This window comes from Myxocyprinus asiaticus, chromosome 12 (assembly GCF_019703515.2).
Source record: "Myxocyprinus asiaticus isolate MX2 ecotype Aquarium Trade chromosome 12, UBuf_Myxa_2, whole genome shotgun sequence".
NCBI classification, from domain to species: Eukaryota; Metazoa; Chordata; class Actinopteri; order Cypriniformes; family Catostomidae; genus Myxocyprinus; species Myxocyprinus asiaticus.
In genome coordinates this window covers 11,454,898-11,478,118 of record NC_059355.1, presented here as the reverse complement: position 1 = coordinate 11,478,118, position 23,221 = coordinate 11,454,898, and the positions used below count along the sequence as shown (strand labels likewise).

General features: G+C 39.7%; 1 protein-coding gene across 2 annotated transcripts; it reads left to right on the top strand.

The window, feature by feature from the left end:
* Positions 1-1,793: 1,793 nt before the first annotated feature.
* Positions 1,794-22,359, top strand: LOC127448678 (Golgi reassembly-stacking protein 2-like). Of its 2 annotated transcripts, XM_051711398.1 has the most exons (10): positions 1,795-2,170; positions 2,839-2,919; positions 3,545-3,748; positions 4,086-4,172; positions 7,147-7,277; positions 9,174-9,306; positions 9,374-9,497; positions 15,792-15,878; positions 16,247-16,378; positions 21,534-22,359. In XM_051711398.1, exons 1-10 carry the CDS (start codon positions 2,108-2,110, stop codon positions 21,812-21,814), a joined length of 1,323 nt encoding a protein of 440 aa, XP_051567358.1. In that variant the 5' UTR covers positions 1,795-2,107; the 3' UTR covers positions 21,815-22,359. The 2 variants fall into 2 exon arrangements, with proteins under 2 accessions (XP_051567360.1, XP_051567358.1); XM_051711400.1 differs by lacking the exon at positions 3,545-3,748 and having other exon boundaries at positions 1,794-2,170.
* Positions 22,360-23,221: the final 862 nt, after the last annotated feature.

Genomic DNA, 23,221 nt, shown 5'->3' with positions numbered 1-23,221 from the left:
CAGCACGAGGGGGACCTACACAATATCAAGTAGGTGGTTTTAATGTTGTGGCTGATCAGTGTACATTATAATAGGTCTATACACAAGAACATTTATATATAAATATATGGATATAATATATATAAATATATGTTTGTTGTTCAGGCCCTTAAATCTGTGCAATCAGTGTGTCAGTGTTATAATGTTATTGTGCGTACCTCTGACTGAATGTTACAAGAAATCCTATCAATTATCTGGAGATAGTTATAGTTACCAGATATTTATTACTCATTATTAATATTCAACTCAGGCGATTATAGCTCAATGTCATCTTGATTTAAAAAAAATAAATAACAAAAGAAAATAAATAATCACAAACTTAGAATGAAAGGTGGAAATGTTGTTCTCAGGATGCTGAAAGATTCTGTTCATATAAATATTTACGAATGGTTTATTGATATTTCGCTGTATTTAGATTCCGCTGTTGTGAGTTTGTTTATTTAATGTTCTCTCTTCATTCAAAGTGTTTTTGACAAGTAAAATCTGCACAATAATCTTTTCCTTTTTGCAGAAAATTGTCGACTGTATATGTTGAATGTGAGGAGGGCAGTCTGGTCTCCTCAGTAAGGCTGGCACTTTAAAATGCAATCACACTATATGTAAATGGTTACTAACACTTGTAAAGTGCACAATAAAAACTATTACAGTATAAGAATGTTCTGTTAGTTCTTTTCTAAATGTAAATTATATGTTAGACACTGGAATATATGTTAAACTTTTATTTTAATGCTTAAAATAAACAATTATTTCACTCAAAGTTTGTTTGTGTTTTCTTATATATATATATATATATATATATATATATATATATATATATATATATATATAAATGTAACCTTTTTTAATTATCACAGATTTACCTTTAAATCATTGACTTTCATGGCAGCAAACTTGTTTCTATATTATAAATCATGCATAATAGTCTTTTAAAAAAGTACAGTGACGGTACCATGGTACAGTGATTGTATTTTGATTTAGGTATGGCACTGAAATTATATACGATGGATTTACCATTATAAATGCCCATTTGCCATTATACACTGATTATACATTAACCAACGTCAAAATTATAGGCTATCAATAACAACTTGTTTAATCAAGGGCTTGTCCTTTTATAATAGTTTTCCTGTTCTCTGTACAATAATTTTTTGCCACAGGGAGGCAGCATCTTCTCTTGTGAAAGGAATGTTTCAGAGGCAACGTAACTGGAAAGACACGTTGCAAACATTTCACTTCTTCCAGGGGGCGCTCAGGAGCTCAAAAAAAACAAATGTCCATTGGGACGCATTTAATTTTTTTTTTACTTATTAGAGATGTTGTTGCATTACAAAGCACAGTATTTTAAATCTGATACTTCAAGTGATTGGTACTTGACATAAAAATGGAAATTCAGCGAAAACAATCTCAATAAAACGATTTTAAAAAAAATACTTTCCCAGTAATTCCATACGACTGTGATTGGTCCATCCCGACCAGCGCTGAGAAAAGTAACAAAAAACACATGACGACGTTTTCTGAGGCGCTATTTCAGCAGCATTCTCGACAATTATTTACACCTGGACAATGATGTTGAAATACTTTTAAATGCCACTGAAGAGACCATGTAGAGCGAAAAGTTAAAACACTATCATTATTATTTAAGTCCAACGTATTTTTAAGCCCTGGCCAATTAGAAAAAAGGATCTGCCCACAAGCCACGCCCATGTATGGACCTTGTTGCACGTTCATTGAATCATTGCCATTCAAACAACTTTTTCTACATATGTAAGGTTGCACATCGCATCGTTCACCAGCAGTACACCACCAAATGACCAAATAAATCCATGCTTCCTTGTCTAATAAAATAATAACTGCCTGAAACCAGAGAGAACCGCAGTGCACTTACCTGTGCGCCACAGAACCACAAGCCCTTCTTCCAGCACTGCCACGTCATTCACAACCGTCGCGCGCATCACGGGGAAACTCGCTCAAGCTCTCTCTGTCCGACGTGTCTGTTCCACAAAAGCGGCTGGTGAGGAGAATAATAAAACGGACGACGTTCTCAGTCTCACCGGTGACACGGGGGATCATGGGGGGATCGCAGAGTGTGGAAATACCCGGAGGCGGTTCGGAGGGCTATCATGTTCTCAGAGTGAGTGTGTCTGTCTCGGTCTCACCCTCTCACTCATTGGGCAGATAGCGCGTCCCCGGTGGCGGAGCTTTCAAATCGAGGCCGGGGGTGTGAGTGCGGCCTGCTTGCAGTGGCTGCAGGCTAATGTGGTTAAACGTAAAGATGGCATTGATGCATTTGACTTTTTTGTTTTTGTTTGTTTGTTTGTTTTTTTTAGTGTACACCCACAAACAGTTGCCCTTTTAAAATTATGCACAAATATAACTTTATTTATTTTACATTGTCATTAATTATCCGTGAATGTTGTTGGATGGGCTGATGGGTACAATAGTTAAGCAAATTATGCTTGACTAAATTTTCAGTTCTCGTCAATCATAATAATTCATATTAATCTAAAGCAGTTGAGTGTCAACACGATGATCGACGTGAAACACGTAGGATCTAGCAGAATCTTTGCATGATCACTGGTCAGTATGTCATTTTAAAAATTGGGAACATAGATGCATGACAGCTTCTATTGAAGTTTGATTACTCATGCATCAGTTGTTGGTTTAACTTTATTTTGTCAAATAGGCCAGTTTAGAGTTTTGCTAGTGGGTATACAGAAGCTTGTTATTTGTTTGAATGGATTGTTTGATGGTTGTATTTGAATGTGATGATTTGACTGGGGGTTTCTTTCTCTTATGCAGGTGCAGGAGAATTCTCCCGGGCACAGAGCAGGTCTGGAGCCGTTCTTTGACTTCATTGTGTCCATCAACAACACCAGACTGGTAGGTTTATTGCATATGATACACGGTCGGTCCACATTGATCAGAACCAAGCATCTGTTGAACCCCAGTCAGTGTTCTTGAGTGATAAATGCGAGAAATTAATAGATGGAGAAATAGGCTTGATACTCTCAATCAAATCAGGAGTCAGTAATTTTTTTTTTTATCATAGCTGTCATACAAAATCTTACAATTACAATGGCATATCCAGTGAATAAAATACTTTACAAATGAAAAGTATTGGACACAAAGATAAGATTTTTTTCAATTTCCAGCTTTAGAATCGGATTGAAGGGGGGACAGTTAATAGTTAAATTCTACATATTATCATTTTCTTGCAATTGAACAATTCTTTGTGATGTTGCTCAAAAAACTAAACATAATATGATATTTTGACTTGGGATCCACTCCGTATTTTGCATTACTCCATGTTTCTTCGACACACTCATGTGTAAATAACGTAAAGTAGTACTGTCCACTACTAGTCGCATAAATAAATGGTATGGCAATGTGTATGCCGGTTAACACATTTCTACCATTGTTTGCTATATAGTATACCGTAACACCGCCCAGTCTTACCTAGTCGGTTTACTGGCATTTTCATTACGTTTTTTTTATTATTATTCAGAACAAGGATAATGACACACTGAAAGATATTCTGAAGGCCAGCGTTGAAAAGCCTGTAAAGATGCTGGTGTACAGCAGCAAGACGCTCGAGCTGAGGGAAGCCACTGTTACCCCTAGCAACATGTGGGGTGGACAGGGCCTTCTGGGGGTCAGCATCCGCTTTTGCAGCTTTGAGGGAGCCAATGAAAACGTCTGGCACGTTTTGGTGAGTAACTGACAGCCAATGAGAATCTGTGGTGGAATGTAAAATTGTTGGCATTTTCACCACTTTTTTATTTTTTAACGGTAGGGTAGCGTTTGATGAAAATACCACATGTGCTTTGAACTCCTTATGGTGAATTAGTCATAAAACAAGCCTCTAACAGACAGTGGGTATAGCTGTTGCATGCTATCATCTTGCTCTGCAAATGAGACGCTCATGGTGTTCTAAACGGGTGTGTTCTTCCTAAACAGACTGGTCGGTCGAGCTTTGAAAGGAGGCTTTGCTCAGTCCAGAATGCTTAATTTCCAACCTGTTTTTTATAAATTTGTCTGATTTATAGGAAGTGGAGCCAAATTCTCCTGCAGCTTTAGCAGGATTAAGACCACACACTGACTACATCATTGGAGCAGATACTGTTATGAACGAGGTATTTTTCTTTCATAACACTTTCCATATGTCTTTGCACCCTAATCAACGCTATTTGGGAAAAGTTTACTCAGAAATGCTGTTCTTATCCTGTAATGAAAGTGGTAATACGTATGGGTGCTGTTGAGCTCCAAAAATGACAAAAAAGTGTACCATGTAATAATAAATGTAGTCCACATGACTCGTGTGCTATATTTAGGGTTGCAACAACGAAACAATAAAATTGATAATTATCGATAATGGAAATCATCAACACGAATTTCATTATCGATAAGTTGGATATTTGCGGTGAGCACGGAGATGCTCCCTCAGTGATGTCACTTTACAGCTGAGGGAAGATGTGTTGGATGATGAAACTCATTTGAAAAACAACGAAGACAAGTTGAAGCGAAGAAAAAAAAACACGACCCAAGTTGTCCAGCACACGAGAGAACTTTTTAAACACTTCAAAGAAGATCATAATAAGCATGCAGTTGATTGTGGACCGGTTACTGCATCAGGTATGTTAAGAGTGAATGTGTTGTTTGATGCGCTAAAGAGTTGTTTCTCTCCATTGTATAACTTACATTTTACCGCTCTTTCTATGTTTTATGATGTATACATGTTATGAATTCAAAATCAAGCGCGTATTTCACAAAAATTTTTGTCTTTACCACTAACGAGTCTCCGTTAAACTTCACCGAGCAAGTGCGCATCCACATCAATCAAACCGATCGCAATGGAGAAAGGGAGCGCAATCATTTTGATTAAACCCGTGCAACATCATACCTCGATTTCAGTTTCAATGTAACCAAATGTGCAGCTTTTATGGATATCACGCTGATGTCTTAGAGGTCAGTGTCACGCAGGCAAGCAAGAGACCCAAGAGCAGAGGAACAGTTCACAGAATTTATTAATAACAGGAACTCAAAAGCACAGCAGGGCTGGCAAACAGTAAGGGACCCGGCACCGACTGCAGCGGGAAAGCGATGAGTGTGTTCGTAGGCGTGTGTGCGTCGTGGCAGTGTGAAAGCAGATCCATGAGGAATCCTCCGGTGAAGAGCTTGTGGGCACAGCGGTAAGTGCAGCAGCAGGCTGGAAGGTAACCGCACTCCAGACACACAGGCAGAGACTGGCAACCAACACAGAAACACAAGACAGGACCAACTGAGGCAGAGAGAGCGAGGTGAGTTACTAGAACACACAACAACAATCTAGCAAAGAACATGAAACAATAAAGGGTTTAAGTAGGCAGACAATCAACAGAGAACAGGTGCTGTCAGCATGCAAATTAGTGGCATGATCAGCATTCCCATGGGAACAATCAGTGTTGACACATGAGGGGGAAACAACCAAAACAGACCGGCGAACTCACCGGGACCGTGACAGTCAAGGCGTGCCGGTTTTTAAAGTGTTTTAGGTCATTTCTCCTCCTCATGCAAGCATATGTAATACAATGAGCAATGATGCTATTTTCAGCCCGAGAGTGAATTTTCACTGCGTTTACAGATGATTTTACAATATTACATTTTATACAATGCTGAATATAATGCCTAATAGTACTAAGGGTCCTGATATTTGATAGTTCTGCTGATAATGCCAAATGAAATGTCTGATTTCATTAGTAAATATATACTGTAGCAAACATGATTTTTCTGCAGGATAAACACACACATTTTTGAAAAATCAGTTACAATAATATTTTAGAACTTACAATATTCATTTTAACTACTTAAAATGTATGTAATCAGTGACTGCGTACCAGCATATATATCTAACATAATTACGTATTTTTTTCAGTGGGCAGAATTTTTTATATTTCTATTCTGGTGTTGCCATTGCTCTCTACTGGGCTGATTTTTTTTGTCCCACTCCATCCCTGATGGATCTTTTGACACTTTTTTGGATAATAAAAGAAAATAACTGTTATGCCTATGTAAAGAAAATATGAAGTAAAAAAAAGTAATTTATAATAATAATTGTTTCAAATGTAACTTTTCATGATTCTGGCTTTTTTCAAAGTTTTGTGAGACTGTAGAATCGTGAATTCAGTACTGTAAATCGAACCAAATCCTTACGCATTTTATCATTTCTGTTTTAAAAACAAAATTATATGTTAATAAAATATAAGATATACAGTTTTGTTTTTATCTGATTAATCGAAGAAATTAAATGAAGTTTAATGGATTATCAAAATAATCATTAATTGCAGCCCTAGCTATATTCAAAGTCATCTGAAGCCATATAAAAGCTTTGTGCGAGGCACAGATTGAAAAAATAATTATTTGCTGTAAATATTCCCCTCTGCCCTCACCGTCGCTCTTATTCAAATATGGCACCTTTAGACACATTGTACCTATTCCGTTGTCATTGCAAACCTTGGCGCAGTATGTCTAAAGGCTTCATATTTGAATTTGAACACAAATGCCAATGAGACCTGAGAGCTACTGTGTAGAGGAAGATTTTCAGTGAATCAAGACTTCTTTCTTTTCCTCACATTAAGGTATAGAATGGGTTCAGAAGACTTGGAATATAGTGCACAAGTCATATGGACCACTTGTTCGATACTTTAATGGTACGTTTTTTTTGTCATTTCTGAGACTCAGAAATAATTTCCCTTTTATTATACGGCCAAGGGTGGTCCGTACATTGCTCAAGACATCTTTCCACGGAAGTCGGTCAGATTTGGAACAATATAAGGAGGTGTAAATTATGTTACTCAACTTGGGGCAGGATTCATGAAATTTATTAGAAGAAAAAAAGAAATGTTGATGTTCATGAGAATGTTTTTAAGTGCTAATCATAAAGAACATTCCTAGGAAGTCTTTTTGGGAATACAAAACTTCTGATTTTTGTGTGTTTGAAAATATTTTTTAAGAAGAATTTAATTAAGAATGTTTCATGAATTCAGCCCCTGGTGACTGAATCTTTGCATTGCTTTTTGGAGCTGAACAATTGTTTTCATTATTTGTGTGTGTAATATGTTTTCTCTCTAGTCAGAAGACTTATTCTCATTGATAGAAACCCATGAGGGCAAAGGACTGAAACTCTACGTCTACAACACAGACACCGATAACTGCAGAGAAGTGGTCATTACGCCAAATAGTGCCTGGGGTGGAGAGGGCAGGTGTGTGTGCACCTGTGTTTGTTTGTGTATGAAACTCAATTTCTCTGGTTCCTGCTTGTGTGTGGCGACTATTATTTTCCTCTTAAGTATATATATTCTAATACACCGATCAGCCACCACATTAAAACCACCTGCCTAATATCATGTAGGTCCCCCTCGTGCCGCCAAAACAGCTCTGACCCGTCGAGGCGTGGACTCCACAAGACCACTGAAGGTGTCCTGTGGTATCTGGCACCAAGACGTTAGCAGCAGATCCTTTACGTCCTGTAAGTTGTGAGGTGGGGCCTCCATGGATTGGACTTGTTGGTCCAGCACATCCCATAGATGCTCAATCAGATTGAGATCTGGAGAATTTGGAGGCTAAGTCAACACCTTGAACTCTTCATGTTCCTCAAACCATTCCTGAAATGTTTTTGCAGTGTGGCAGGGTGCGTTATCCTGCTGAAAGAGGCCACTGCCATCAGGGAATACCGTTACCATGAAGGGGTGTACGTGGTCTGCAACAATCTTTAGGTAGGTGGTACGTGTCAAATAAACATCCACATGAATGCCAGGACCCAACATTTCCCAGCAGAACATTGCCCAGAGCATCACACTGCCTCCGCTGGACTGCCTTCTTCCCATAGTGCATCCTGCACCCAGCCGTCCACATGATCTAAAAGAAAACATCAGACCAGGCCACCTTCCATTGCTCCATGGTCCAGTTCTGACACTCGTGCCCATTGTAGGCGCTTTCGGCAGTGGACAGGTCAGCATGGCCACTCTGACAAGTCTGCGGCTGCGCAGCCCCATACGCAGTAAGCTGCGATGCACTATGTGTTCTGGCACCTTTCTATCATGGCCAGCATTAAGTTTTTCATCAATTTGTGCTACAGTCGCTCTTCTGTGGGATCGGACTAGATGGGCTAGCCTTCGCTCCCCACACACATCATGAGCCTGTTGCCAGTTCACCGGTTGTCCTTCCTTGGACCACTTTTGGTAGGTACTAACCACTGCATACTGGGAACACCCCACAAGACCTGCCATTTTGGAAATGCTCTGACCCAGTCGTCTAGACATCACAATTTGGCCCTTGTTATAGTCGCTCAGATTCTTACGCTTGTCCATTTTTCCTGCTTCTAACACATGAAATTCAAGAACTGACTGTTCACTTGCTACCTAATATATTCCACCCCTTGACAGGTGCCACTGTAATGAGATAATCAGTGTTATTCACTTCACCCGTCAGTGGTTTTAATGTTGTGGCTGATCAGTGTATATTAATACTAATATATATAAACACACACACACACTACTGGTTAAAAGTTTTGAAACACTTGACTGAAATGTTTCTCATGATCTTAAAAATCTTTTGATCTGAAGGCGTATGCTTAAATGTTTGAAATTAGTTTTGTAGACAAAAATATCATTGTGCCACCAAATTAATTTATTTCATTATAAAACTACAATTTAATAAAAAAAAAATTTTTTTTTTTAAATTGATGACTTGGACCAAATAATAAAGAAAAGCTGCCAATAAGTGCCCAACATAGATGGGAACTCCTTCAATACTGTTTAAAATGCATCCCAGGGTGATACTTCAAGAAGTTTGTTGAGAAAATGTCAAGAGTACATGTCTGCAAATTCTAGCAAAGGGTGACTACTTTGAAGATGCTAAAATATAACACAGTTTTGATTTATTTTGAATTTTGTGTAGTCACAACATAATTCCCATAGTTCCATTTATGTTATTCCATAGTTTTGATGATTAACTATTATTCTAAAATGTGCAAAAAATTATAATAAAGAATGAGTAAGTGTTTCAAAACTTTTGGCCGGTATTGTGTGTGTGTGTGTGTGTGTGTGTAATATATATATATATATATATAATATATACTATTATTTTTCTCTGTTTAGTCTCGGTTGTGGCATTGGCTACGGTTACCTACACAGAATTCCTACTCGACCCTTTGAAGAGGGCAAGAAAATTAGTTTTCCTGGACACACACACAGTGAGCCAGCCAGCCCGCTGAAGGATGGCTTCACAGAGGTAAGAGTGTGTTTGTTTTAGGTTGTGGCCTGGTCAGATATTTCACTGTAATGATCTTTCTGTTTAGGTACAGCTGTCCGCAGTAATTCCACCCCCTGTGTCACAGCCAGCCCCCGGAGGGCTTGAAGACAGCCTGTCTAGCCTGTCACTCAGCGCTGCCACACCTCAAATACCCAGCGAGCTCCACACAGGTGATGCGCCTCACCTACAATTTCTAGTTATGTTGGCTTGACAAAGCCAACATACTGTTATTCTACAAAACTGGTTTTGAGTTTTTTTTCAAAATCCCTAAACCAAGACCAAAATTCTAACGCTAACTCCTCCTAGTGCTTTCAAGCTACATCCACCAAACTTGGCACAGACCTTCAGACTGATCTGACTTGGTGTGCTCAGTCTTTTCTAACTGATCGGACCTACAGTTTTTATACAGTGGACGTTCAAAGATGAGGAAAAGCCCCATAGACTTTCATAGGTTTACTCAATGTTCAGTGGAACAGGCCAGTGGAATGCTTGTTAATTCAAATAAAAAAATAAATAAATTTAAAATGTAAACAAACCCACAAAAGGCCTTGGATCTGCTTTAAGTTGCTCCCTCTCACTCTATTTATGTCTATCTATCTGATTGTTTATCTGACTATCTATGTGAAAAGTCTGACTATCTAGCTAGCTGGCTGTTTGTTTTACTGTAATATCTGTATAACCAATACATTTCAAACTTTTAAAACTAGTTTAAACTTTCAAACAAGGCATTGTTAAGCTACCATCAAAGTTTGTCAAGACAAACTTTACCTATCTATTTTATTCTATACTTAATGTTTTTTTCCTAGCCCATAATTCTGCAACATTAAGTATAACTTAAGATATTTTGATGGAGAAACTGTCGGACAAGAATGTGAATGATATAGGGCCCTATGAAATCAGTTTTATTTTTTTCCAAATTTAGTTTTATTTTTTCCCAAATTCTGTGTTTTCTGCTTTATTTTCCATGAATTACAGGTTTTAAAGTTTAATAATTTGATTTTATCTTAAGATAAAATCAAATTAATTCAAAGAATTTTAATCATATGAGAGCAGAATAATTACTTTTCAACTTACCATTGCATTATTTTTATCAAATGAAGTGCAACTATACTGATCCTCACAGCACAATCCAAAACACAACATTGGAATTTATTTCTTTTTTTGTTGGTCAAATACAGTGCTGCACAGTAGAGCATCACAGTTTTAATGAAAGGAGTAATGAAACTCTTGCTTGTGTGAAAATGTATAAATATAATGTTATTACTGTTGAATTATTATTATTACTACTACTACATTGAATGACATATTACAATACAAAAGTAATTCATTTCTGTCCCTTCTTTTCAGTGTTAGGCGTTTAGTTAATTTGAGCTTTTATTTTGCTGTTTTGATGGAATGTTTTTGATAACTTCACTTTTCTCTCACCTTTGGAAAAGCCATTCACTATATGGGTTAATGTGCTTATTAAACCACTAAAGGCTATGATTGAATTATATTAATATATAGTCCTCATGAGATATGCGCAAATAAAGTGCTCTGGTCTTTGTTATTAATACACACAGAGTACACGTAATGTTAGGACATGTGAGGCATCTATTTCTCAAACTAGAGACTCTGATGTACTTATCCTCTTGTTTGGTTGTAACTGGGCCTTCCACATCTCTTTCTGTCCTTGTTAGAGCCAGTTGTCCTTTGTCTTTGAAGCCTGAGTGTACACCTTTATATGAAATCTTCAGTTTTTTGGCAATTTCAATTTGTTGCCATTTTTGACCTAAAATTGACCTTAAGACATGCCAGTCTATTGCATACTGTGGCAACTTAAAAACAAAGACTATGTTAAGCTGCATTTAATGAACCAAATAGCTTTTAGTAGTGTTTGATATAATAGCAAGTGATTTTCTAGTTCCAAATTAGCAATTTAGCATGATTACTCAAGGATAAGGTGTTGGAGTGATGGCTGCTGGAAATGGGGCCTGTCTAGATTTGATCAAAAATGACTTTTTTCAAATAGTGATGGTGCTGTTTTTTTACATCAGTAATGTCCTGACTATACATTGTGATCAGTTGAATGCCACTTTTGTGAATTAAAGTACCAATTTCCTTCCAAACAGCAAAATCTGTATATTATTCCAAACTTTTGGCTGCCGGTGTATATACGTAAACAGTGAAATAAGAATAAAAAAGAATGGTGAAAGATACAACAGATTAATATATAGAGGAAGCTACAGAAGGGCAATATGTTGTTCAGATATGTTTTATACAGATATAGAGTTATGTGCAAGGTGATTTAATGTATTGAACAGAAGAGGTAGGATACGTCAAATAAATATAATTGGAACATAAATATGAATGAATAGTTGAATATACACATGATTGTATTGCCACAATGGAGAGTATTGGGGGCAGTTTTAACTGTTCATAAGGTGAATGGCCTGAGGGAATAAACTGATCTTGTGCCTGACTGTTCTGGTGTTCAGAGCTCTGTTGGGCTGGCCAGAGGGCAACAGTTCAAAAAGGTAGTGTTGCTGAACCAAACCAGACAGTTATTGAAGAGCAGAGGACAGACTCAATGACTGCTGAGGAGAACTGGATCAGCAGCGCCTGTGGCAGGTTGAACTGCCTCAGCTGGCGAAGGAAGTACAACCTCTGCTGAGCTGCCTTCACAGTGGAGTCAGTGTGGGTCTCCCACTTTAGGTCCTGTGAGATGGTAGTGCTCAGGAACCTGAATGACTCCACTGCTGTCACAGTGCTGTTTAGAATAATGAGCGGGGTTAATGTTGGGGTGTTCCTCCTAAAGTCCACTATCATCTCCACTGTTTTGAGTGTGTTCAGCTCCAGGTTGTTTTGACTGCACCAGTGAGCCAGCCGTTCTACCTCCCTTCTGTATGTAGACTTGTCGTCATCTTGGATGAAGCCGATGACTGTGGTGTCATCTGCAAACTTCAGGAGCTTGACAGAGGGGTCTTTCCCCAATCTCACTAACTTCTGCCTGTCTGTCAGAAAGCTGGTGATCTACTGACAGATAAAGGTGGGGACTGAGAGCTGGGTTAATTTATTCCATAGGAGAGCAGGGATAATGGTGTTGAAAGCCAAACTGAAGTCCACAAATAGGATCCTTGCATAAGTCCCTGGGCTGTCTAGATGTTGCAGTATGTAATGCAGTCCCATATTGCCAGCATCATCCACAGACCTGTTAGCTCAATTGACAAACTGCAGGGGATCCAGATAGGATCCAGTGATGTCCTTCAGGTGGGCCAACACCAGTTTCTCAAATGACTTCGTGATCACAGACATCAGGGTGAAGGGTCTGTAGTCATTTAGTCCTGCAATCTTGGGTTTCTTTGGGACAGGGATGATGGTGGAGCTTTTGAAGCAGCTGGGAACTTCACACTGCTCCAGTGATGTGTTGAAGATTCCCTACAGTGTTGGGGGGTGGTGTCTTCTAATTGATAACGTCTTTCAGGCCTCTCCACACTGATGCAGGGTCGCTAGCTGAAAACGTGCTTCTCAGAGTAGCTTCTTTTAGCCGCTCTAATCTCCTTTGTCAGTGTGTTTTTGGCCTGATTAAACAAGATTTTATCCCCACTTCTGTAAGCATCCTCTTTAGCTTGACGAAGCTGCCTGAGTTTTGCTGTAAACCATGGTTTGTCATTGTTGTATGTTAAATAAGTCCTTGTAGGAATGCACATGTCCTCACAGAAACTGATATATGATGTCACAGTATCTGTGAGCTTGTCCAGATTGGTGTCTGCAGCTTCAAAATCACTCCAGTCAGTGCAGTCAAAGCAGGCTTGTAGTTCCAGCTCCGCTTCATTGGTCCATCTCTTTACAGTCTTAACTACAGGTTTAGCTGATTTTAGTTTCTGCCTGTAGATTGGAAGTTGATGAACCAGACAGTGTTCAGATAGTCCCAAAACTGCTCTAGGGAGCAGTATGCATCCTGTAATGTAGTGTAACAGTGATCCAGTATATTTCTGCCTCTGGATGGACATTTAATGTGCTGTTTGTATTTGGGAGGTTCATGTGTGAAGTTTGCTTTGTTAAAATCCATTAGAATAATAATAAGTGAGTCCGGGTGTTGTTGCTCCATGTCTGTGATCTGATCAGCCAGTTGTTGCAGCGCTGCGCACACATACGCTTGTGGAGGAGTATAAACATTCACCAGAATAAACTAGGAAAAATCTGCCGTGAGTAGAAAGGCTTATAGTTGAGGAAGAGCACTTCTAAATTAGGGCAGCACATCTTCTTCAATGCTGTTACATCTGTACACCAACATGCATTGATGTAAAAGCATGTTCCACTGCCTCTCGTTTTCCCCGATAACTACACAATGCAATCCACTCTAAACAGCTGAAAGCCCAGCAGATGTAACAAGCTGTCTGGAATGGTTTCACTCACTTCACTCTGTGAAGCACAGAGCAGCAGAGTTAGCAAAGTCCTTATTTGTACAGGTTAGGAGAAGTAATTTGTCCATTTTATTAGGAAGAGAGCGGAGATTTGCTAGATGTATGCTTGGCAGCGTGGTTTGGAAGCCGTGTTGAAGCAGTTTGACCAGCACGCTGGCTCGCTTCCCTCATTTGTGTCTTTTAGCGCACTTGTACAGCACCGCAGCTCCTCCGATTAAAATGTCCAGCAAAATGTCTGAATAATCAAATACCAGTAAAAGATTATCTGGTGTTTGCTGCCAAATACTTAACAGTTCGTCGCTGGTGAAACTGATTGAAAAGTACTAAACACAGGACAATCAAACAAAAACAGCAAAAGAACTGGAGAGCTCCACACCGAGGTGGCCATCCATGTCACCATCAGAGTATGCTTTTATACAGAGTATGTGACATAATTTGAAAGCGGAGACTTTGTTGTACCGAGAAAAACCCCCACAAAATTCAATATTTGTGTTATAATAATGTAATTTGCTCAATGCAACTTCGTGTCATGAATGTGAGACCAAACCTTGCATTTCTTGAATTCAAGCAGATGGAGGGCCATATCTGGAGCCTATGAAATGAAAATGTATAGACAGAAACTAATAATAAAAGTGATATTGTTAATATATTTTACATTTGCCTTTTTGAAACTTATTTATTTTTAAATTTTTAACAGTGGTATTTGTAACAAGACCATAGTAAACACATGGAAGCATGGATCTTCTTCACTACCATGGTTAGATGTAACATGATTTCTATAAAACAAACTATGGCATTTTTGTAATTATAAACAGTAGACCTACTTTAAACACACGTAAAAACAATAAATACAAAATATAAATATAAGTTGTAACTAAAATATTTTATATTCCCTCATCCCCCTAATGTAACCTATGACAAATTTAATAGAGCTGAAGTAGTGATATGATAATGTTTATTATCAATCTATTTCTGCCTGAAGAACAGTTAGTGTTACTATAGTAAATTCAAGGGTGGTGATGTAGAATTCTGTGCCGAATTCAAATGGTTTCCATTTCTCGCACCTTGCTTCTCACTGATTTTCACAAAGCTGTGAGTTTAAGAGCTTGAGCTTTAAGAGCTTTGCGCTCGCGCTGCTCTGTCCATTGAGCCATATCCATCTACAGAGCCATACAGGTGCATTAGCTGAAGTTGTGCCTCCACCTGTGTATTTGACGCTGCTAATACTGATTTTTCAGATGCGTCGCTAGATCAAAATCAGATGAACCTTGGTACAAATGCGTACCAACCCGTATAATTGAGAACCAACTGATATACTTCGTCTAGATAAACGTTTTAAAGCAAAGATGAATTGGACGATAGATTTGATTATACTGACTGATAAACTCCCCCCATTTGTAACCTAATGCCCCCCTCTCTACTAATTTGCTCTCAGCGCCTCCAGCCAGGTCTCCTAAGTAACCAAATTGGCCCAGTTGCTAGGGAGGGTAGAGTCACATGGGGTAACCTCCTCGTGGTCGCTATAATGTGGTTCTCGTTCTCGGTGGGGCACGTGGTGAGTTGTGCGTGGATGCCGCGGAGAATAGCATGGGCCTCCACACGCGCTACGTCTCCGCAGTAACGCGCTCAATAAGCCACGTGATAAGATGCGCGGATTGATGGTCTCAGACGTGGAGGCAACTGAGATTCGTCCTTCGCCACCCAGATTGTGGCGAGTCACTACGCCACCACGAGGACTTGGAGCGCATTGGGAATTGGGCATTTGAAATTGGGGAGAAAAAAGGGGAGAAAAAGTTGGCAGAGAGAATGGCACTGTGTTCCTCAAGTAGGCCGGCATGCTAACTTCACCATGAGCCACGGGCGGTTCGTCTTTCACGGTTATATCTTTCTTCACTTGGCTGATTTGGATGCCATTCTATGCTCTGTTGCTTTAGAACTATGCTGTTCAAATGAGGTTGATGATACTTGACAGTTTTTTTTTATTTTTTATTTTTTTATTTTTATTATCATCATGGAAATCATAGGGCCCTAATGATAATTGTCTTTGTTTCTGATCAGGTGTTCCCACAGTCCCCCCGTTGCCCACTCATATGACCCAAGGGTTGGGTTCCCTTCCCTCTGTCAACGCCTCCACCACCCTACCAGGTAAAAAACAAACACCTGTCCTCTATTACTGTTAAATAAAAGCTTTAAAAAATATTTGTGATCTGTCCTCAGCAGTGTTTGGGGGTGCTCAGAAGGAACACATTCTTGCACTAAAAAAAGCTAGATGTTTTTAAAATGTTAAGTTCTTTTTAACTTGACACTGCATCTAAACGCTGAAAAAAAACTGCACCGCAATGGTCAAAGCCTAGCGCATGTGTCCATGGTAGAACTCTTGGAGAATAGTGCAGATGAATGCAAAAACATGTTCCATGTGAACGGCCCCATTTTGTGGTATTTCACTGTGGTTCAAAATGTGAATATTTTGTAGGTAAATTATGTTTATCTATTTTTTATTTTTTTTTCTCCAGGTTTGATGCCTTTACCGTCTGGCCTCCCTCCCCTACCAAACCTGCCTAACCTACCGAACCTCAATATACCATTGCCAGATTTTAGTGCTGTAACGTTAGCTGGAATCAGTGGGTTGCCTCCCACCACATCAGGTATACACAAACACACACTAACTTAGTGTGTTTTATACTCCCACAAAGCCAGACTTTTGGCTATCAACACCAAGTTTGGTCCACTTTGCAGCTTATTCTGGCCACACCTATACTGACAGGAAAAACATAAAACACGGGGTTATTATGGTCAGGGTTATTATGAGATATATATATGCACACACACACACACACACAGTGCATTCAGAAAGTATTCAGAAAGACTCCTTAATTTTTTTTTCACATATTGCAGAATGCTTTAAATATATTTTTTTTCACATCTACACTCAATACCCCATAAAGACAAAGCATAACCCAGATTTTTGATAACTTTGCAAATGTATTAAAAAGTAAAAACTGAAATATCACATTGACACAAGTATTCAGACCCTTAACTTGGTACTTAGTTGAAGTACCTTTGGCAGCGATTCTAGCCTCAAGTCTTTTTAGGTATGATGCGACAAGCTTTGCACACCTGGATTTGGGGATTTTCTGCCATTTCTTCTCTGCAGATCCTCTCAAGCACTTCTCAGGTTTGATGGGGACCATCGGTGGACAGCCATTTTCAAGTCTCTCCTGAGATGTTTGATTTGGTTCAAGTCCGGGCTCTGGCTGGGCCACTCAAGGACATTCACAGAGTTATCCCTTAGCCACTCTTGTGTTGTCTTGGCTGTATGTTAGGGTCATGTTGGAAGGTCCTGTTGGAAGGTGAACCTTAGGCACTGTTTGAGGTCCTAAGTGCTCTGGACCAGGTTTTCAATAAGGATATCTCTGTATTTTGCTGCGTTCAGCTTTCCTTCGTCCCTGACCAGTCCCCCAGTCCCTGCTGCTGAAAACCACCCCCACAGCATGATGCTACCACCACCATGCTTCACCGTCGGGATGGTATTGCACAGGTGATGAGCGATTCCTGGTTTCCTCCAGACATGATGCTTGGAATTGAGGCCAAACCATTCAATCTTCGTTTCATCAGACCAGAGAATCTTGTTTCTCACACTCCTTTAGGTGCTTTTTTGCAAATTCCAAGCGGGCTTTTATGTGTCTTGCACTGAGGAGAAGCTTCCGTCTGGCCACTCCGCCATAAAGCCCAGATCGGTGGAGTGATGCAGTGATGGTTGTCATTCTGCATGTTTCTCCCATCTCCACACATGATCTCTGGAGCTCAACCAGAGTGACCATTGAGTTCTTGGTCACCTCTCTTATCAAGGCCCTTCTCCCCCGATTGCTCACTTTGGCCGGGCAGCCAGCTCTAGGAACAGTCCTGGTTGTGTGGAGATGGGAGAAACTTGCAGAAGGATAACTATCACTGCAACACCACCAACCTGGGCTTTATGACAGAGTGGCCAGACGGAAGCTTCTCAGTGCAAGACATGCAAAAAAGCACTTAAAGGACTCTCAGACTGTGAGAAGCGAGATTCTCTGGTCTGATGAAACGAAGATTGTTTAGCCTCAATTCCATGCTTCATGTCTGGAGGAAACCAGGCACCGCTCATCACCTGCGCAATACCATCCCAACGGTGAAGCATGGTGGTAGTAGTATCATGCTGTGGGGGTGTTTTTCAGTGGCAGGGACTGGGGGACTGGTCAGGGTTGAAGGAAAGCTTAACAGAGCAAAATACAGAGATATCCTTAATGAAAACCTGGTCCAGAGCGCTCAGGACCTCAGACTGGGCCAAAGGTTCACCTTCCAACAGGAAAATGACCCTAAGTACACTCTGTGAATGTCCTTGAGTGGCCCAACCAGAACCCGGACTTGAACCCGATCTAACATCTCTGGAGAGACCTGAAAATGGCTGTCCACCAACAGTCCCCATCAAACTGAAAGAGCTTGAGAGGATCAGCAGAGAAGAATGGCAGAAAATCCCCAAATCCAGGTGTGCAAAGCTTGTCATATCATATACCCAAAAAGACTTGAGGCTGTAATCACTGCCAAAGGTACCTCAACTAAGTACTGAGTTAAGGGTCTGAATACTTATGTCAATGTGATATTTCAGTTTTTCTTTTTAATAAATTTGCAAAGTTATGAAAAATCAGTTTTTTTGCTTTTTTTCATTATGGGGTATTGATGTGAAAAAATAATTTAAAGCATTTTAGCATAAGGCTGCAACATAACAAAATGTGAAAAAAATGAAGGGGTCTGAATACTTTCTGAATGTATATACACTGATCAGCCACAACATTAAAACCACTGACAGGTGAAGTGAATAACATCAATTATCTTGTTACAATGTCACCTGCCAAGGGGTGGGATATATTAGGCAGCAAGTGAACATTAAGTTCTTGAATTTCATGTGTTGGAAGCCGGAAAAATGGGCAAGTGTAAGGATCTGAGCGACTTTGACAAGGGCCAAATTGTGATGTCTAGACGACTGGGTCAGAGCATCTCCAAAACGGCAGGTCTTGTGGGGTGTTCCTGGTATGCAGTGGTTAGTACCTACCAAAAGTGGTCCAAGGAAGGATAACCGGTGAACGGGCAAAAGAGTCATGGGCGCCCAAGGCTCGAAGCATGTGGGGAGCGAAGGCTAGCCTGATCCCACAGAAGAGCTACTGTAGCACAAATTTCTGAAAAACTTAATGCTGGCCATGATAGAAAGGTGTCAGAACACATAGTGCATCGCAGCTTGCTACGTATGGGGCTGCGCAGCCGCAGATCGGTCAGAGTGCTGACCCCTGTCCTCCACCTAAAGCGCCTACAATGGGCACGTAAGAGTCAGAACTGGACCATGGAGCAATGGAAGAAGGTGGACTAGTCTGATGAATCATGTTTTCTTTTAGATCATGTGGACAGCCAGATGCATGCGTGTCGTTTACCTGGGGAAGAGATGGTAGCAGGATGCACTATGGGAAGAAGGCAGGCCAGCAGAGGCAGTGTGATGCTCTGGGCAATGTTCTGCTGGAAAACCTTGGGTCCTGGCATTCATGTGGATGTTTCTTTGACACAAACCACCTACCTAAAGATTGTTGCAGACCACGTACACCCCTTCCTGGCAATGGTATTCTCTGATGGCAGTGGCCTCTTTCAGCAGGATAATGCGCCCTGGCACACTGCAAAAATTATTCAGGAATGGTTTGAGGAACATGAAGAGTTCAAGTGTTGACTTGGCCTCCAAATTCCCCAGATCTCAATCTGATTGAGCATCTATTGGATGTGCTGGACCAACAAGTCAGATCCATTGAGGCCCCAACTCACAACTTACAGGACTTAAAGGATCTGCTGCTAACGTCTTGCTGTCAGATACCACAGGACACCTTCAGAGGTCTTGTGGATTCTATGCCACGATGGGTCAGGGCTGTTTTGGCGGCACGAGGGGGACCTACACGATATTAGGCAGGAGGTTTTAATGTTGTGGCTGATCGGTATATGTTAGGGCTGCTATTTGATTCATTTTTAATCAAATTAATTATAGGGCACGCTGATTAATTAATCCAGTTAATTGCATAGATTATTGTTTGCTGAGAAAGGCCCCCCAAATAAAGATAATTAATATAAAAAATGAATAATAATTTATGTATAAATATACTATGTAGGGCCTTTAATAAATATATAATACGGATTGAAATTCAGTTTGAAATAAATTGCATTATTGTGGCAGATGAATAAAGCATTGATTAGACAACACAAAAAGTGGTTTAAGAACTTAATATATTGTTTGTTTTATCCTCATATCATTGAAAAAGGCTATAGTTGACTGCAGTCTGTTTTGTCTCGAGTTCGTCAATGTGTCCAAGTCTCACAGGACGTGTTCTTGCATTCATTTTCATTATTCGTTAATCACACTGGTCTGACCAATATGTAAAGCAACTCATTCCTTTGGTTTTTACGTGGCACTTAGTGGCAGGTTTATCTGAAATTAGGGGTGGGAAATACAAGAAAAAAAATAGATTTCGATATACATCACGATATACACATTTTTAGCAATGGTAATTAAGGGGTGTAACAAAGTCATTTCCACACCACAGGACACAGCTTTTTATTAAAGGGATAGTTCACCCAAAAATTAAAATTCTTGTCATTTACTGCCATCCCAGATGTGTGACTTTCTTTCATCTGCTGAACACAAAGGAAGATTTTTAGAAGAATTTCTCAGCTCTGTTGGTCCATACAATGCAAAAGTGAATGGATGCCAACATTTTTAAGCTCCAAAATCTACATAAGAACAACATAAAAGTACTCCAGATGACTCCTGTGGTTAAATCAAAGTCTTCTGAAGTGATATGATAGGTGTGGGTGAGAAAAAGATCAATATTTGTCAATTATTTATTTTTTCACTAAAAATTCTCCTCCCTGCTCAATCATTCTCTACTTCAGTTTCACTTTCACATTCTTCTTGTGTATTTGGTGATTCACAGTCTTAATGCATATTGCCACCTAATGGGCAGAGAGGAGAATTTATGATTAACAATTACTTAAATATTGATCTTTTTCCCACCCACACCTATCATATGGATTAAGAAACTGGAGCCAAATGGATTACTTTTATGCTCCCTTATGTGGATTTTGGAGCTTTAAAATGTTGGCACCCATTCACTTGCATTTTGAGGACCTACAGAGCTGAAATATTCTTTTAAAGATCTTAATTTGTGTTCTGCAGAAGAAAGAAAGTCATAGACATCTGGGATACCAGGAGGGTGAGTAAATCATGAGAGAATTGTTATTTTTGGATGAAATATCCCTTTAGCAAGCTTTTACTCATTTTCTTACAGAAAGTGGTTGAAACCAGAGGTTGAGTTAAGCAAAAACTTTTCATTATGTACATTGATGAATAATTCCAAAATACTGTCAGTCATTTTGACAGAATAAAATAACACTTTTTATTTTAACCTTGTGTGACCCCCACGTCCTCATGCGAGGACTTCGCTATACGCTATAATTCAAATGAATTTAAAATGACTGATCTAAGTTCAGGACACTCTTGGCTGTCATTAAAGGGTTAAACTTTCGACGCATAAAACATGGCTCCGTAAAGTTTGTACATCGCCCAGCCCTATTTGATATAGTTGATACATAATGGAAGTTGTGGGAAAAACGCATTCAGATAATGAATGTACAGTTTGAGTGTTCATAGAAAGCTAGTTTTCTTGCTACTAAGCAGCAATAGCCATTGATAAATACTGTATATTCTCCATTGTGCAGAGTATTTTTTGTTTCTCTCTTTAGGTTTGCCCCCTCTCACCTCCCTTCCTCCTCTGAACCTGCCTGGCATTTCTCCTCTGCCCATGCCCACCATTCACCCCTCCACACTGCCCAGCATGCCAGGGGTAACGCTATCCTCCACCTTGGCCCCCTCTGATCTGGTACCACCCATCTCCTTAATGACCCAGCAGACTCCAGCACTAATATTGGATGCCACGGCCACCCCTGCAGTCAAAGGCACGCCCTCAGAGATGTCCGTTGCCGCAGAAACGAGGAATGCACAGGCGGCCACAGAGTCCTCATAGCGATCAGACCGCGGCCAGGGAACGTCCTCCTGTATCTAATGTATTTATTCAGTACAAAAAAGATTCCAGTGTGCAAACACACACATTAAGTTCTGTTGAGAGACGCCAGAGATGAGGGAGTGATGGACAGATTTGAAATTAAAATATTAAAATAAATGTACAAAAAAAAAGCAAGAATGACTGTAGGTGATGACGAGTATGTATGTCTAGTTTGCTCTCTTCAGAGTCTGTGCTTTCTCGAGCTTTTTCTTTCTGTATATCCTGTGAGCAACTTTCAAATGTTAGTATAGCATTCCCTGTAATTACAAATTGCTATGTGATTTTACTATGTAATGTTTGTTCTTTCTTTGCAACATGTTCATTGCTCTTATTTTCTCAGAACATCCTGTATACATCAGACTGGGCCTCTTTCTCTCGCTCGCACACCGTCAGTAAGATAGTGCTGTTAACGTACAGAAATACACGTGTGCTTGTGCAGTTTGAAGATTATAAGGGAATCTCTTATTCAAACATACGCGAGCAATAAACTACCCAGTTTGACACTACGAATGCCTCCTATGTCACTGAAATCTCCATTTAAAGGGGACATATGGAAAAAAACAGACGAGTTACTGTGTAATAAAGGCGCTTTTAAGGCAAGTCAGTCCACTCGACAAGTGATAGACCAACATTTGGCCATATTGTGACTTTTCAATTGGCCGATAAACAGAAGTGTAAACTTTACCTTGTGTCTGTTTTAAGATTTTAGTAATTGTTGCTAAAATAAGCGTTTGTTTCACTTTAGAAATTCTGTGTACATATGATTTGATTTTTTTTATTATTGTATTTTGTTTATCGGTACTTATATATCGAAATATCATATTGGCATAGGCCATTAAAAACCCATATCAGTTGACCACTACACTCGACGGACATCTTTGGAACGCTCCCGGGTAGCTATTTTCTATGGATACAAGTGGCATAAAAGGAAAGCTATTATCTACTTGAATTGGGAAAGAACTCTATCTCCAAAATGGTTGGTCAAGATTACATTCGAAGAATATATTTCAATTCAGCAGTTAATTCTGACCACAACAGTATTATAAATTGTGCCCCTTGCTCAGTTCACGCTGATGCGCATGCTGTTTTTTTTAAGTCACCTAAGAGGCGATGTCTGTATCTGAAAGGAGATTGGCTCTTTTATCTTTAAAGCCTTAAAGGAATAGTTCACCCAAAAAGGAAAATTGTCGTTATAGGCCTTATTCACACTAGTGCCGTATTTGTTTTTTAATGGGTATAACAACGAGGCTGTGAGGGATAGACTTATCTCTTCAATGGCACGAACGGTATAAAGCTGCTAGATCACATCTGATTTTCCACAACTCGTGTTGTCCGGAGTTCTTTGTATAATGAATGTTCTTGGACAGA